We start from the raw sequence: 18,464 nt of genomic DNA on the forward strand, positions 1-18,464 counted from the left end.
TTTACATTTTCATTCCTAAGGCAATGACCTTGTAGAAATACATTGAAGTCCCTTTGGAGGTGCAGTCACATTTGCCCAGGTGTAAGATGAAGCCTTCTGTGCTAAAGAAAAGGAAAATCACAATCTTAAAATCAAAACATTTATGCCTTTTAAAGTTTCTAACAGCTGAGAGGTGCTTCTTAGTAAAAATACATTTATGTGAATTGCATCCCCAGAATGGATTTAATCTTTTAAAAAGTTAGAATTTCAGGAGGCCAAAAGAGAGTCTGTAATCAACTTGAAAGCAGCTGGAGCAGAGCAGACAGTCTCGGAGAAGTGAAAGAGACTGTTGAGGCAGAAACTCAGTGATGCTTTCCAGATTTGGTGGGAGAGCAGCCTGCTGGGGGGCCTGGGGAAACACCTGTGGACACTGATAAACCTCCTTAGATTCCGGGCAGATCCTGTTCATTATTCTGAGTCACCCAACCCCCACCACTTCAGTAGAAGAGCAGGCAAGGTTGCAGTTTGTGATGTTTTTTGGTAAAGTGTATGTGCGTGGAGTGGGGGGTGGTGGTAAAAGGCAGCACTGTGTGTGTTACAGAGTAGAGCCCCCTCCCAGCTCCCTTCACACCACAGAACCTCTCTTGAGCAGGAGGCCTCTGCTGGGGTTAGTCCACCACCTTGCAGACCCAGGGCCTGTGTGGATCTACGATCAGAGACAGATTTCTTCAACAAAGACAGAGATCACTCACCCTGCAAGTCTAAGTGAGATTATTCATTATTTGCCTCTTTAAGTCCTGAGTTAATCTTACATTGATGTTAATGGTGATATTGACTTACTGGCTATTTCACAAGACTTCCTTTCAGGAGAGATTAAAAGGCACTCCATTCTTAGGGCTGTAACTGTAGATACCCATATTTTGAGATCAAGGTGTATCAACTGTGACATTTCTTATCTTCCCCTCTGTGATATCTCCGTGTAATAAGGATAGCCTTTTTCATCTAGAGTAGAGAGCCCATTGTAACCTTTTTAAATACAGTTAAAAATGAGTGAAACTCACTAAAGCTTCTGTGTCTCTTCTCATGGCATGTTTGACTTGACATGATAGGGGGAAAGCAGCAGGAGCCCTGACACCTTTTCTGTAAATACCCACCAGAGTGGCCTTCTAGCTTCACAGCAGTTAAGGTGTTGAGGTAAAAATATCTGACTGGTATAAAACCCAGAAGCTTCCTCAAGCCCACAACAAGACAAACATTTTGCCCATTTTGTGGAAAATATGAGGAGGTAAATGTCAGATGCCCTTGACTAAGTATTGGTTAGAGATGTGTTTTGTTGTAGATTATAGAAAATCTTCTAAGAATGGCATGAACAAATAAGGAGTAGATTTGTCTCATCACAAGAAGTTTGGAGGAAGGCAGGCCCCTGGGCCAGCACAGTGGCTCAGCAAGGCTGCCAGACACCGGGGCTCACGCTTTCTGCTTTGTCTTCCTTAGTGGGTGAGGGTTTTTGACATCATGCTTGTCACCTCATGGAAAAGGTGGCTGCAGTCTCTTCAGGATGCAGGCTGGAAGAAAGAGTCAAGAATGCAAAGGTAAAAGATGAAAGAAAGACCTTTTCTCTATGAGAGCTCTTCTCCTGGCACTGGTAGCTGGCTGCCTGTATCTTTTTTTTTTTTTTTTTCCTTTTGTTTCTTTTTATTTGGCTGCCTGTATCTTGTTGACCACTGTGATGTCACATGTCCACTAGTTTTAAGTGAGGCTGGGAAACTGGGTATGTAATATGCTTTTCCTGCCTCCATAGTAGAGAAAAGTGGTTCGGAATGTGGGTTGAATGAGCCAGCCTCCAATGTCTGCCACAAGGGGTCACAGACAGAGTGTTAGTGAGTAGAAGAGAGCAGGGCTAGCAGTAGACTTTACCTACATAAACTGTTTTCTCCTAGGTGGGGCTTCCCTGGTGGTTCAGACAGTAAAGCATCTGCCTGCAATGTGGGAGACCCGGGTTTGATCCCTGGGTCAGGAAGATCCCCTGGAGAAGGAAATGGCAACCCACTCTAGTACTCTTGCCTGGAAAATCCCATGGATGGAGGAGCCTGGTAGGCTACAGTCCATGGGGTCCCAAAGAGTTGGACACGACTTAGTGACTTCACTTTCACTTTTCACTTTCAAGTAGGGAGAAGGTCATAGTCAAGACTGGTGTATGATCAAATTGGCTTTGGAAGTTAGGAAAAGAAAAGTCAGGATTGGCTAAGTAATTTATCCATGTGTAGAACCAGTGCCCTCCAAGAAGCTTTCAAAGTAATAATAATAACATGGAATAAGGGATGATCAATTTAATATCCCTAATTTGCAAAGAGAAGTTAGAGTGATAATATTGGTAGAACTGATGCATGTCAAATCTTATTCCAGGTGCTTTTGGATGTTTTTCCACAATAACATCTGAACCAAATACTGTTGGTTGAACAGTAATGATTTTTTGAAGAGGGCACTCAGTAAGTGGAAGTGGAGGATCTGAGCCCAGGTCTGCTCGACCAATTCTAGGACTCTCTTTCTTACCCCAAGCTGTCTTAGGTAACCCAAGGCGACATAGGGACAGGTCTGACTCATCTTCCTTAGGATGGTCATGCCCAGGCTCCACAAACTTCTGAGAATGGCATTCAGGAGTAGAACCCAGGAATACTGAGTCCCAGTCCTACCAATTATAGCCCTCATGTTGGGTTATGATTTCCTCCAACCACTGCTCTTCCACTAGATTGGGAGCCCTCTGAGGGTGAGGACTGTGTTGTGTTCACTGTCGTATCCCCATTAACTGGCATATGGTAGATACTCAATAAATATTTGCTGGACAAGGAATGATTGAAGGACTGTGCTGTCATAACAGTGTGTTCGGCGTGCTGAATACCATGCCATGGTAGCTCCTGGTTAGATATTTCTTAAGTGGTCCATGTAGGAAGGAGACTGTAGCTCCAACTGATGGAATTAGAGAACAGTTCATGGGAGAGTTAGTCAGTGTTTGAGCCAGTCTTTGTGGCAGGATTTTGAAGCACTGAGGTGTGGGGAAAGAGTGCTTTAGGTGGAGGAAATGGAGACAAAGTCATGGAGATGAGAAAATACAGACTATTCAGAGAGAGGTCAATTGGAATGGAGAGAAGTCACAGCTGAAGGGTAATAAGTACTGGAGTAAAAACTCTTGCCAAATATGATTGGAAAACATTGAGTTAAACAAGCTAGGTTTTTTTGTTACTGTTCTCAGAACCATTAACAATGTCCCTGGGACTCTGGGGTTTCTCAAACATTGGCCTTTAGGACCCTTTTCCTGCAGAGAATTTCATGCAATGAATTTTCCATAGAACACATTTTGGGAAATGCTGATCTAGTTCAGCTCCACACTTATAGACAAAGAAACTGAGGCACAGAGAAGAGAGGTGGTTTATTCAGAGCCACATAGCAAACCTGGGTTAGAACCCACATCGATGGCTTGCCTCAAGTGTAATGCTCATTTGTAACATGAAGACTATGTGCATAATAAAAGGCTGCTTCTTCATTACAGGTAACTTTTATTTATCTGTTATTCACACAACAACCTTGGTGCTAAAATTTCCCCCAATTTTGCACAATGGTATTTTATATCCGTCATCATGATGCTGAGCAAAGATGAGAATTGCTATCATTGCCTATGCAGCTTCTAGACTCTTGGGAAGAAGGTTCATCTTAAATCAGCCCCAGGTTTACCTGGAGGGCAAAGAAAGGATGTTTTTCTGCACACCCATTTTTAAGAAGATACAGGGACTGTGGAAGTTTACAAGCTGTGCTCTACTCAGCTTGTTGTTGTCCCCAACCCTTATACCTGCTGTGGTGGGCAGAATGGGCCCCCCAAAGATGTCCACATCTGAATCCCTGGAACCTGTGAATATGTTGCCTAACATGGCATAAGGGACTTTGCAGATGTAGTTAGGTTATGGACTTTAGGGAGATTATCGTTGATTATATGGTATATGGGTAGGCCCAATCTAATCACATGAGCCCTTAAAAGCAGAGAAATTTCTCTGGCTGGAAGCAGAAGCAAAGCAACAGAAGGGCACATGAGAGATAATGGAAGAGTAGAGAAGACCCCATGTGGTCTTTGAAGCTGAAGCGGGCAACATAACAAGAAGTCCAAGTGGCTTTAAGTTGCTGAGAAGGGCTCCCATCTGACAGCCATTGAGGGAATGGGACCTCAGTCCTACAACCACAAGGAACTGAACTCTGCCAAAAACCTGGATGAGTGTGGAAGCAGATTCTCCCCCAGAGCCTCCAGTCAGAGCCCAGGCCATGAGTCTTAGAGCAGAGGAACCAGTGGCATCCACCAGACTTCTGACCTATAGACTGTGAGATAATAAATTTGCAGTGTTTTAAGCCACTCATTTGTTTAGAAAACTAACTCACCTGGGTAAAGTCATTAACATACCCCAAGTGGAACCTGGGAAGGGAATAGAGGTTAGGGAAGGGTACCACCATGCCTGAGGGCTTTGGGGCTGAGTGTGAATTACTTTTAGCATCAGCTGATTTCAGTCATTCACATCCTTCCCTCCCAGCCAGACATGCGTGTATCTCTATAGAGGAAGGCTGCTGGAGGCTCAAAGGGCTCTCTGATAGGGCCAACTATGTGTCTTTTCAAGCATATACATGTGCTGTGACAACCAGATTCTGAGGTCTCCATCATAAGTGGCCCAAGACCTTTGCAACACCACTGCTGGTTAGTATCAGTGGACATGTCACTTGAAAAGAAAGTGCCTTCTCATTTACTAATCCTGACAGGTTGAAGGGCCATTAGTAAAGATAGCACTAAGGATGCCTGCTGGTGAACAGCCCAGCCTTCTTCTCAGGGAAGCCTGTAGCTTTTCAACAGAGGGCATTTCCCAGAAGGGGAACCATTTGTCTGGGACTCCAAAATAAACATCACTGAGCTGGAGAAGGAATTTCAGCTTCCATGGTAGATAACTTGACTACTCTTAGCCAGTTTCTGAGTCATGGTCCTCTTTTGTTTCTAACTGTGGAGGAAAGTGTTTGCTTTCTTTCACTTTTGTAAAATAAAAGGGAGACATGGAGAGGGGCTTGGCTTTGCTGGCTTGAAAGCTTTCTTCTTTTTGTTCCCATTTTGTTTGATTTTCTGAAACCATTTAAGTGTTTTAACTCAGTAATCTAATTACTGAAAGTCATGGAAATTTTTGCACAGCATCTAATCTCGGCTGAGGCACTTTGTTACAGATTACTTTCATTTTTTTAAAGTTCAGGATTAATTTTATTAAAGAAATTGGGAAATTCTGTACTGGATAAAAGCAGAGTTTAAAATCAGAGAAGCTTCTTGGATTACTTAGGACAAAACATCCTTTGTTGTTAAACCTGAGAATATCTGCAGGCTGTTTTTTTTCACGCTCTATTGTTATCTCTAATGCACGTAGAAGATATATTTTTCCCACAGTGTCATTCAATACAAGCTCCCAAAAAGATGTTCTCAGATTTCATGTGTCCAGGTAATTAGCTGAGTTTGAGTGGCTCAGTTAAACCGTTTGAAGGTCAATAATGCATGAATTTCTGGCAGACTGCCTAGTATGGAGTCCATAAACACACTTGTATAGGGACTAAACATGTTTATAGTAGAGAAAACTTTGTGTTTTAAATATGAAATAATGTTAGGATTAGTTTTGCCTAGAATTTAATTTTGTGGCCAATTCATGTTTTAGTGTTACCCAGAAAATTTCTAATGGGAAATGCTTTCCAAATTTCCAAAGACATATTTCCTCTCTTTTGCATGTTTTGTAGCAACATCTTTTTAATGCCCAATGTCAGAGCATAAAATGTCAGAGCTTAGATTCCACAAGGAGGCCCTCTTGGAATTTGTTTAGGTGCCTTAATTAAAAGCACAAGATAAATGTAAATATTGTATAGTAATTTTCTTCCCCTAAAGAGAATGTTTTTATGGAAAACTAATTTCGTGCCTGAAATCTAACTAGAGCATTCAGATATCAAAATAAACACATTCAATTTTGATAAAGATGCTTTTACTTCCAGTGGACAAAGCAAATTCAAGTTTGGGATAGGCAGTTTGTAACTTGATTTTGGTTCTGCCTTTCTCACTTGGAGAGTACAAAGTTTAGGCTGGTTTTAATTTTACTAAAACTTCCAACTGATTGTCTATACTGGCAGATTTGGGAGTCCTGTGTTCCTGGGTTGACCATTTCTCCAGTACCCCAGCTCCGAGGAGATGGCAGGGTGGGGAGGTTAGCTTGGTCTATTTACTCCAGCTGCCTTCTGTGGGTCTGGTGAAAGGCAATCTTGCTGTGTACATATTTGTCATGAATGTGCCTCTTGCTGTTTTTTACTGGGGCATGAATATTCACGCCTTATGAATTGTTCGGGAAGTAGTTCTCTCAGCCACTTTTCTTTACTGTTAGAAAACAGCCAGAAGAGTGTCTTCTTCTAGAGGACTTCTGACTGAGGCATATGGAGGAGACCTTTGTGTCCCGACATAAGGAAACCACCTCCTTTTTCCTCAGGATTTTGATGAGGTCTTTGATTGCAGCAGATTATTGTTGAGTGATAATCACCAACTCCAGGAACAAGTCACACTTCCAGGGTTCTGCTCCTATTGGCCAGGGGCTTCCTAGACCACTATCATTAGGCACCAGGGAGCAGGAATTGTCTGAGTCTATATGAAATCATGTCCATCACACAGGAAGCTGCTTCTAGTCACAGTTTTAGGACTGCAAGCCCCAAAGAGCCTGGCTCTGGACTTTACTGGATGTCTATCTGCTTTTGATAGTTTAGGGCTTCAATTTTCATTTTATCTACATGCTACATACATTTAATTTGCCTTGCATTGTTCCTTTGTTCTCTAAGAAATTAGTCTTGGAAAGAATAATCTTTTTAAAACTCATATAATTTGCCTCATTGTTATAACTTGGAATTTTTTTTGTTGTTAATTTATATACAAACTAAATCCTTTGCGAATACAGCAAGGTAAAAAGAAAAATGTCCTGTGCAGAAAAGGTGGCATTAAATGTAGTAGGCGCTAATCTGTATGGTTCTACTTTTTTGGTAGTTTGTGTGAAATCAGCCTTTTGGCATAAATACTTCTCCCATTTCCGTGGCACCCAAGAGTACAAGACTGTGTAAACAGAGAGAACATTGTTGTGAACTGTTTACTCTGGTCCACAAGCTCTCCTAGCTTTCTGATCCCTGCTTCAGCTCAAGGGTCAGAGGTCCATAGCAGGCCTGGAGTAAAGGTGCTCTTCAGTTACCCCAGTTGAGGATAAAGACAAAGGGCTGGCCTTCTTTTACTGTGAAATCTAATTACATCTAAAACAGGATCTCTGCACAACATTGAGTTCTGGTGCAAAACTCTAAGGGTCATTGCATTCCAAAAATCCAAGTGCAAAAGTAACTGAAACAAACTATGGCTACAGCTGGAAAATGATTCCTACATCTTATCACAAATGTTCCTGTGTCAGGGTTCACCCTGCTTTCCTGCACAAAAAACTCTTGATGATTTATGCACCTGAAGACGTATCTTAGCAACAGCTGTGAAAGGAATGTACTGAGAAACTTTCTCTAGGGTTTGTCTCTTAGAGGGAGCTCCAAGGCAGAGGATATATGCGATTCAACATGTTTTCTAAAAGACAGTTGACACATAACTGTAGTAATTAAAAAAAAAAGGCATTTGTCTTTCTAGTGGGTAGTGGATTTGTTTTACTCTTTTAAAATATACATCCCCACACTATGGTAGGAATTACATATAAATTTCCAAAAGTATCTTTGGATTTGGCAAGCAGTGTTGAGATTAAGAAAAAATTGCTTGGGATTTTTAAAATGTATGAGAAACATTTCTCATACGCTTCTTGTTAACGAAAAGTAGTACTTTCTGAAAAATCTTTTTTTTTTAACTTTTGTTTGGAAGTAGTTATATACAGGAGATTGCAGAGAAATGTACAGGAACATCTCATGCACACCTGCCCCCAGGCCCATAAAAAAACCCATTTCGACTCTTCATTTTCCTATGAAAAGAGGAGACAAGCTGAAGGGTTGAACTAGAAAATGGGCTGCTTCAGGTCTAACCCCGTTCCTGGACCCTAGTACAGCCTCCTTGTTTCATGTGGACAGAAATGGGCAGTCACTGGCAGGGGGCACAGCAGGGGCATCAAACATAAACTGACTTTCTAGCCACTCATCTCTAGCCTTCCCTTCCCTGCCCGCCCCGTCTCAAGGTGCAGAGTGGCTGGGTTTATTAGGCCAGGAGTGAGGTGAGGTTTGAATGTGTGTTGTGTGGTTGAGGAAAGCCTTTTTAGGTTTTGCCCTCTACTTCTCCAACACTCTAAGCCCATATCTTTCTAGCAGAGAAAAACTCGTCCATCCTTTTTGGATTAGGGCTTCTAAGTTCCTCATGAAGTGGGGCAGGTAATCAATGTAAGATCACATACAAGAAAAAAAGTCACTATGAGTGACTTGGAAGATGGGGAAGAGAGTTACATAAGTTTGTTTTAAATTAAACACAAAGTCATGTTTAAGAAGCATCAAAATATAAATTCAATATTTTGTCTGGTTGAGGAGGGAGATGAAAGAGAAGAAAGTAAGTCTCACATGCGGAGAGTAAAAAACAAAGCAAAGAGGGAATGAAGATAGGGAGAAAGGCTTATTACCCTTAGCTCAGAGGTAGAGTTTCTAGGAGAATTTTGAGTTTTAGGTCAGTTAACCTTCCACTTGGACAGTCAGTTTCATAGCATCATCTCTTATCACTACCCTTTGAAATGCTAACTGACTAGCCATTCACCCTAGCTTCTCAAAATGCTATAGGTATCTTAGCATCACCCAATGCAACAACACCTAGCAGGCCAAGAGGAGATCCTTCCCTCTGCTGCCAAAGCAGACGGCAGTTCTGCCCTGTGTTGTGACCTTCCAAGGTCAAAGATGCCCCAGCCTGCCAAATAGAGAAGCTTAAGGAAACAAGAAAACAGACCAATGTGATCTTTAACAGCAAACGACGTATCAGTTTCCTGATTGGAAGAGGTCCTTTTATCTTTCATGCAGATACAGTAAGTACTATGAACCATTTACCAGCTTTGGCTATAACCCTTTGCTCCTGGCCAGTCCTCATCACTTTCTTTCCTCAACAAACAATGCAATATATTGGCTTCCTCACTGATACTAGGAGAGTCAAATGCAGGGTTATAGCCAGGTTTTCTAAATTCTTTGGCTTCTCTTTGGCTAGAGTGGACTCCCATGCTGCCCTAGGGCCATGTTTATTTGTTGACCGATTAACTACTTTAACACCCTATCCCTCTACCACTCTAAAGAGCGGTCCTCAGAACTGCAACATGAAACATCACCTGGGAGGTTGTTAGAAATGCAGAATCATAGGCTCAGTTTCAGATCTTCTGAATCACACAGAATCTGTACCCTAGCACAATCGCCCGGTGATTCTCACATGCACATTGAAGTTTTAGAAACTAAATAGCCTCCCTGATTCCCATCCTTTTTGATTTCAGATTGCTTCATCTGCCAGAAACCACACTTAGGAGACTCAGAGCTCCTTCATAATCTTTGTGTTCATTTTTAAATTTCCTAATGTACCCTGAGAATAACTCCCCAAACTCCCTCCTTTCTCTTCCTCACCTCCTCAGTCCCATTTTCTCTCCTCCCATCTCTATTTTCTTTCTCCCCTTCTCACTTTACAGAGATCAGATGACTTTGCTGTACTAATATTTTTTTTTCCTTCCATGCCTCAGAGTATTTCTTTCTGGTCATGTGCCATCTAATATTTTCTCAAGTTTCAGATGAAATAAAATCTTTCTCATTTCTAAGATAGTTCTTCTTTTACCTGTGCCTTTTAGGTGCTTTCCTTTTCCCCTCCTTTGGGATCTTGTTGTCTTACTGCTCTTCTCTCTCATGGAATAATTTTCATCATTGCCATCCAAATGTGCAAAGATCTTCTTTTAAGAAAATCACAACCTACACAGTCACATTCATTTGATCCTAATTTTTCCTGGTTTGTGTTCTATTTCTACTCTTTCACAATCGGATTTTTCCAACAAATGGTCTAGAACAGTGGTTTACAGCTGAGATACTTTTGACCCCCAACCTCTTCCTTTCAGGGACATTTGGCAGAATCTGGAGACATTTTTGGATGCTGCAACTGTGGGAGATGCTCCTGGCACTGAGAGGCCAAGGAGGCTAATAAACAACCTACCATGATCAAGAGAGCTCTCCACAACAAATAATTCTCTGTCTATGGTGACCAACCATCCCAGTTTGCTTTCAACTTTCTGGTTATAGCACTGAAAATCCTGAGTCCCAGGAAACCCCTCAGTCCTTGTCACCCTTGTCATCTGGCCCCATTTGACATCTGTCCTCATTTGTCAAAAGTGCCAAAGATGAGGAACCCTGCCTCAGAAGGAAGACTCATTAACTTCACTTTTTCCTCACCAACTCCCTTCCTTCAATCTGACATTTTTTGTTTGTTTTGGCTGTGTATTATGTGGCTTGTGCTTTCACATTCTTAGTTTGCTGATCCACACTCTCAGCAGTGAATCCTAGTTACTGGACCACCAGGGAATAAATACCCCAATCTGACTTTTTTTTTTTTTTTATGTGGCAGTGGCTGCATTTATTTGCCTGCACCACATGCCATGTGGGACCAGGGATTGAACCTGAGCCCCCTGCAGTGGAAGTTTAAGTCTTAACCACTGGATACCACTAGAGAATTCCTCATACTAATTATTTCAATTAGGAAATAGTGGAATGACCAAAATATTGGATTGAGAGTCAGAAGACTGATTTCTGTCCCTTTACTTGCTTTTAGAAAAGGCAGAGGAATCAGAGATCAAATTGCCAACATTCGTTGGATCACAGAAAAAGCAAGGGAATGCCAGAAAAACATCTACTTCTGCTTCATTGACTATGCTAAAGCCTTTGGGTGCATCACAACAAACTGTGAAAAATTCTTAAAAGATGGGAATACCAGACCATCTTACCTGCCTCTTGAGAAACCTATATGCAGGTCAAGCAGCAACAGTTAGAACCAGACATGGAACAACAGACTGGTTCAAAATTGGGAATTGAGTATGTCAAGGCTGTATATTGTCACCCTGCTTATTTAACCTTTATACAGAATACATCATGCAAAATACTGGGCTGGATGAATCACAAGCTGGAATAAAGATTGCTAGGAGAAATAACAACCTCAGATATGCAGATGACCACCCTAATGGCAAAAAGTGAAGAGGAACTAAAGAGCCTCTTGATGAAGGTGAAAGAGGAGGGTGAAAAAGCTGGCTTAAAACTCAACATTCAAAAAACTAAGATCATGGCATCCAGTCCCATCACTTCATGGCAAATAGATGAGGGAAACAATGGAAACAGTGAAAGACTATTTTCTTGGGCTGCAGATGGTGACTGCAGCCATGAAATTAAAAGATACTTGCTCTTTGGAAGGAAAGCCATGACAAACCTAGACAGTGTATTAAAAAACAGAGACATCACTTTGCTGACAAAGGTCCATCTAGTCAAAGCTATGGTTTTTCCAGGAGACATTTACGGATATGAGAGTTGGATCATAAAGAAGGCTGAGTGAGCACTGAATAATTTGATGCTTTCAAATTGTGGTACTAGAGAAGACTCTTGAGTGTTCTTTGGACAGCAAGGAGATCAAATCTGTCAACCTTAAAGGAAATCAACCCTGAATATTCATTGGAAGGACTGGTGCTGAAGCTGAAGCTCCAATACTTTGGCCACTTGATGCAAAGAGCTGCCTCACTGGAAAAACCCTGATTGCTGGGAAAGATTGAGTGCAGAAGGAGAAAGAGGCAACAGAGGATGAGATGGTTGGATGTCATGTCCACCTAGTCAATGGACATGAGTTTGAGCAAACTCTGGTAGATAGTGCAGGACAGGGAAGCCTGGTGTGCTGCAGTTCATGGGGTCCCAAAGAGTCAGACACAACTTGGTGACTGAACAACAACAACGACTGGCACAATTACTGAGCTTTTTATGGCTATATATATATTAAATAAAGAAATACTTCCATCTGTGCTTATCTCTGGTAGCTAATATGAAAAAATGCTTTGAAAGATGTGAATTGCCATATAAGCATTGTCTGACCTGAACTCCAGTAGCACTTTGAGCTTTCTTATGGAAACTTATTATCTCTTGCTTATAAAGTAGTGACAAATATCACAGACTTCTTAAAAGTAGAGATCTTAAAGTAAGCCATTTTTTTCTGTGGTTTTTATCATTGTGTATATAATGTTAACAGACTGAGTAAAGACTGATGAAAGAATAGCAGTTCCACCTGATATTCAGTCTTTATTCTTAACTAATTTCAAATATTTTATATGCTGTATCAAATTTATCACTTTTTTTTTTTCCAATCTCCAATTTAGGTGATGTCTTTCCAGTACAAATGAATCCAATAGCTCAATCTCAGTTTATACCTTTGGCTGAAGTTCTCTGCTGTGCTATATCTGATATGAATGCTAATCAGATTGTAGTAACACAAGAATCACTGTTGGAACATTTGATGAAACATTACCCAGGTAGAGTAAGAAGTTTTTCTCTATTAGTTCATCGCATGTGTTTGTTTTCTATTTATAAGTCATCTTAAACACATAAACTGGGCAATATACAATTTTTTTCTTTTAAGGATTTTTTTTTAAATTAATTTTTGGCTGTGCTGAGTCTTTGTTGCTATGCTTGGGCTTTCTCTAGTTGCAGAAAACAGAGGCTTCTACTCTTCATTATGGTGTGTGGGCTTCTAATTTTGATGGCTTCTCTTGCTTCACAGCACAGGCTCCAGGTGCCCCGGCTTCAGTAGTTGCAGCACATGGGCTCAAGTAGTTGCCACTCACAGGCTTAGTTGCTCCAAGGCACGTGGACTCTTCCTGGGCCAGGGATTGAACCTGTGTCTCCTTCATCAGAATACGGATTCTTATCCACTGTACCAACAGGGAATTCCCATTTTCTTTTCTATTACAGAAACTTATATTAGAGCCCTGTCAGAAAAAGATCTGCATCAGCAAATTTATGAGTATTTTTTTATCTTCCGGATGAACTTTTTCAAAAATAATGTTTATGGTAGTAGTTTAATTAAGTCAGACTCTGTAGAAAGGAGGGCAAAGCAAAAAAATGAAATATTCATCTTCTCCCCATGCCTCCTATTTTTTTTTTTTTTTTTTTACTGTGCTCTGCAGTATATGGGATTTTAGTTCCTCAACCAGGGATTGAACCTATGCCCCTTGCAGTGGAATTGTAGTCTTAATATCTACCACAGAGATCCCTGCCTATTCTTAAATTGCCACTTCCCATTGGTGACAACTTCTATTGTTTATAGTTTCTCATGGACTATTCATACATTGTATTTGAATATATGTATCCTTTTAAAGCAACAAATTGGATCATTGTATACTTTCTTTCTGGGCTTCCCAGGTAGCACAGTGGTAAAGAATCTGCGGGCCAACCCAGGAGATGCAAGATGTGGGATTCAATCCCTGAGGCTGGGAAGATCCCCTGGAGTAGGAAATGGCAACCCACTCCAGTATTCTTGCCTGGAAAATCCCATGGACAGAGGAACCTGGTGGGCTACAGTCCATGGGTTCACCAAGAATTGGACACCACTGAGCCACTGAGCATGCACATATACATATTCTTTGTACATCTTTCCTTTTTAAAGTTAAAGACAGATTTTTGATGTCTTTCTGTTGAAGCATATATCAATCTCATTCTTTTCACAGCTGCATGATATCCCAAATGTATGGTTACACAAGAGTATTTTTTATTTTTCCATTATAAAATATGCATATTGTAGAAAAGTCCAGAAAATATAGAAAGGTAATCATTTATAGTAACACTGCTCAAACAAAGGGCTTCCCAGGTGGTGCTAGTAAGTAGTAAAGAATTCTCCTGCCAATACAGGAGACATAAGAGATGTGGGTTTGGTCCCTGGGTTGGGAAGACCACCTGGAGAAAGAGGGCATGGCAATCCATTCCAGTATTCTTGCCTGGATAGTCCCATATACAGAGGGGTCTGCCAGGCCATAGTCCTAGGGTCATAAGGAGTCAGACATGACTGAGGGACTGAGCATACACTCCAAGGAAACCAATATTAACATACTGATGTATTTTCTTCTAGTGTTACACTTTTAAACATTGTTTTCACAATCTAAATATAATTTTGAATCCTGCTATTTAGAAAGAGAATTTCTTTAAAATTGTTACCTTCCTTATCTGAAAAACTGCCATAATCCAGGTGTTAGGTGGTTTGCCCTTACCCAAGCACAGACTGATTTTCATTTTTTCTTTGGATTCTTACTAAGATTTAAGCTATGAGACCGTGGTTTTCAAAAAACTTCTATGTTTGCTCTCAAGAAGGCTTTCCTTAATCAAAATTTAAGTTTGTAATGAGATCGTTTAACTTGGGGTTTGTGTTTGAGTGAACTCACTTTTTTCCCTCTACTTAGCTGGTAACCTACCCATATATCTTTGTGTAGACCAACTTATATTCCTATTATTCAGTTGAACTCTCATTATTTTTAATGCTTTTTTGACATTTTAATTACATATATTAATTGGTTCACTCATTAAAAATATTTCTTATTCAGAATCTATCAGGGTAAAAATTCTTGTTTGTTTTAGGCATTGCAATTCCATCTCGAGATATTCTTTATACCACTCTGGGAACTCTCATTAAAGAAAGGAAGATTTATCATACTGGAGAAGGATACTTCACAGTTACTCCTCAGACTTACTTCATCACAAGTACAACCCCCCAAGAAAACAAGAGAGTTCTGTCAGATGAAAATTCCCAGATGCCAACTTCCATTACATATCTGGTGAACGTGGACAGCTGTGCAGAGTTAGCCAAAGAAAATGCAGCCCTCATTTCCCATTGTCACTCCTGCCGGTGTTTCCATGATGTATGCACTCAGGATGTACAGGAATCACCAGCTGCTGCAGAAATAACTAGCAAAGGGCAGAAAGGTCTTGTGGAATCCAAATCTTTGGCACACAATCAAGCAGTTTCAGTGTCTGAGGAGAGTCACGTCTGTGAGAGTATCAAACCTTTACCACACACAAAAGACAGAGAAAAAGCCAAGAAGTTTGGCTTTAACCTCTTCCGGCGCAACACATCCAGAAAGGAGAAGTCCAGAATAGAACACAGCAGTTTCTCTGCCCAGTTCCCACCAGAAGAATGGCCCGTCCGAGATGAAGATAACATGGACAATATCCCTCGAGACATTGAACATGAGATAATCAAACGAATTAATCCCATTCTAACTGTTGACAACTTAATCAGACATACTGTCCTAATGCAAAAGTATGAAGAACAAAAAAAAAATAATAGCCAGGGTACATCCACTGATATGCCGACACTGAGACATAAGTATTCTTCAAAAGTGGGAGTTAAGAAAAGACAGGGCTGGTCTGTAAAACCTCGAAGGCAGGGCCATTCGCATAGGGACAGACACAAAGCCAGGGGTCAGGGAAGTGGGCCTCAGCCGGGAAATGTTAGACTGGAGAAACACCCCAAGCTCCCTGCTACACAGCCTACCTCCAGTATTAAAAGCCCGAATGAAGCAGTACTTCAGAAACCACTTGGTGAGAATCCATCAGCACTGGGTCCCCATTTGATTTACAAAAAGCGAATCAGTAATCCTTTCCAGGGTTTGGCTCCCCGAGGGAGCCCAATAACCAAAGCGCACAGCATCCAGAAGACCAGTGACTTGGAACCCAGTCAGACTGGACCAAAGGGAAAGCCTTTCGAAAGGTCAAGGTCTTTGGTTTCCTCAAGAATCTTTGAGACTGAAGCCAAACAGCTATATGGTGAACAGTGTAATGATATACTGAGAGAAGAATCCACTTATGTGAATCACTCTACTGTCAAATCTATCAGTGCTGATTTTAGAGACCACCTCTTAAATTACTCTCAATGTAATGTTTTACAAAATGGTAGTAAATGCTGTTCCTTCAGGGAAAGCATGTTGAGATGCGATGTGTATGGCGGAGAAAATGAGGCAATCCCTGAAGTCTCAAGGAAGAGTTATTCTCATTTTGACACTTTAGAAGAGACAGAAGAAACACAGCCTGTCCTGCAATCTGGAAGGTCCTCTTCTTTAGACCAAGCATCCTCTGCTTGTAGATTAGTTGACAATACAATATACCAGTTCCAAAATCTTGGTCTTTTGGATTACCCAATTGGTGCAAAACATTTGAGGCAAACTGAGAGACAAGACCGAGACTCTAAAGAAACTCTGATGGGAAAGGCATGTGTCCAAGAAGCACAGACTGTGTGTCTAGAAAATGAAGGGCTTTCTGATGATGACCAGGCCTTGTATCAGAATGAAGTGGAAGATGAAGATGGGGCCTGCAGTTCACTCTATCTGGATGAGGATGACTTTTCTGAGAATGATGACTTAATTCAAATGCTGCCTGACCACATTCAGTTTTCCTTTCCAGAGGGAAACAAGTGGAATCACTTAGGAAAACAGAAGGTGACTGGAAGGTCTCTGACTGAGTATGACAGCAACATACAGAGGTTTGAGCCTCAGGTGCTTAAAGGAAATGAACATTACACGCTCACTTACCCCAGTGAAAGCCAAAAACCCAACCTTTCTGCTGAAAACTATATCTTCAATTTAGGAATCCAGTCTGGTTTTAACTATGAGGAGGAACACAGTGTAGCTGAATGTGTACAGGCCTCAGCGCCTGACGATGGAAGTATATTTGATTACTACAGCACAGGGAAAGCCACTTCTGAGGCCGAAGCCCTACAAGGCTCCGTTGATGACACAGGAAAGAAACCAGTTAGCTGGAGTCAAAGTGCTCAGAGTCAGGAAATGAGAAAACAGTTCACACACAAGTTGGAACTCTTCAACACTTCACATATGCCAGCGTTGGCTCAGGATGTCCAACCTGAACACAGTCACTTGGAAGGAACAGAAAATCAGAGCCTGACAGGAGATAGTGGAATAGATTCTCCACGGTAAGTGCACATATAAGTGACTAGCCACTAAACCACAGGAATTATTAAAATCAAGGGCATATTGAGTTATCTAGTGGGACACTCCTGCATAAACTTTTTATAATAATGCAGTTCTGCCAGCCTTTACTGAATCAATTATATGAAGTTATAATGAAACTCTTACACAATAGGATAGAATTCATTTTTAATCTGAACCAAGATTTGACTGTTCCACTGTTCCACTACTAAAATCTTGAGTTATTTCTAAAGATAGGAAGGAACTACCATAAACCAAGCACTTCCTGAAGTACTTGGTTGAAAATTTTCACTTACATTCCTGGTTCTATACAATATGAGATAGAGATGTAGCTATTTTCCACTAATCTTTTCCAAACCAATTTGTTTAAATAACATTGCTCAGAGTATAAATATAATTTGGTCATAATAGAATATTTGAGAAATACTGAAAAGTATTTTTTTTCTTTCTTTGTGGCCTTGTCATGGAGAATGTGGGATCTAAGCTCTCTGACCAGAAACTGAACCAGCATTGAACTAGGAATAGACCTCCAGGGAAGTCCCTGAAATTATTTTTAAAAGACACCCGTAATCACTCTAACATCTAGATATTTTAAAGATCCTTTTTATATTTGGTGTATTTATAACACTTCTGTCTGAACGTATTGATCTGCTTATAATGTGGTTTTCTGGAAAGACTTATTAAAACTATAATCATTAAAGACACTTATAGAAAAAGAGAGGGGAAATAACATTTGGACATCAACTGTGTGCTATAATTGTTATGAGGATTAGGGAGACAAAGATGAACAAGATGTTGTTGCTGCCTGTAGGAAGCTTACAACTTAGTCGAAAAGGCCAACAAATGAACAAACACCAAAGTGCAAACTCTTCATAACTGCCAAAGAGATGTGGAATTAAGAGTGATGTGTGGGAAAGATACATTTTTGAGATATCTCGATGTAATAGACAAGAGAGGGAGAAGAGGCAAGGTGGGAGAAGGGACTGTCAAAAGCAAAATGCCAAACCAATAATGTGAGTTGGCTAAAGCAAGGGAGGTATGTTGAATAAGGGACTAACATAGCATACAGCTCTTAGGAGAGAATCATTGTCAATATGAAAAATATTATAGTTGGCTTTTCTCTACCATATGACTTTTCAAAAAAGAAACAAATTACACAAGAAGATATTGGTCACTGCAGTTATAAAGAGTTTTTCAGGGAACTTACTATTTCTGACTAGAATATACTTGATACTAGGTCTAAGAACAGATGTTTAGAAAATGTGAACTTCTTAGAAAGCAGCTGTCAAATAATTGAATTGCTTTTGGAAATCCTTTAAAATGTAAAGAGCACTTTAGAGTTTTAAAGGTTAACTTACTTGATAAGTTAGTTCCTGTTAGTAAATGTACTGCTTCAAAGAGTAATAAATGAAGATATAATGCCTTGGTTAGAAATCCTTTTAAAGGCAATAATTCTGTTATTTT

General features: G+C 40.5%; 1 protein-coding gene across 3 annotated transcripts in view; it reads left to right on the forward strand.

Annotated features, from left to right (window-relative positions):
• Positions 1–18,464, forward strand: part of STOX1 (storkhead box 1) — a 65,852-nt gene that overhangs the window by 47,097 nt on the left and 291 nt on the right. Inside the window, exons 2-3 of one of the 3 annotated variants that reach the window (XM_061163007.1) lie at positions 12,390–12,542; positions 14,638–16,984. In XM_061163007.1, the coding sequence (XP_061018990.1) occupies positions 12,390–12,542; positions 14,638–16,984 (2,500 nt within the window). The remainder of the gene's footprint in view (positions 1–12,389; positions 12,543–14,637; positions 16,985–18,464) is intronic. The other 2 variants (XM_061163008.1, XM_061163009.1) reach the window with 2 other exon arrangements.

This window comes from Dama dama, chromosome 15, assembly GCF_033118175.1.
Source record: "Dama dama isolate Ldn47 chromosome 15, ASM3311817v1, whole genome shotgun sequence".
In the NCBI taxonomy this organism is placed as follows: domain Eukaryota; kingdom Metazoa; phylum Chordata; class Mammalia; order Artiodactyla; family Cervidae; genus Dama; species Dama dama.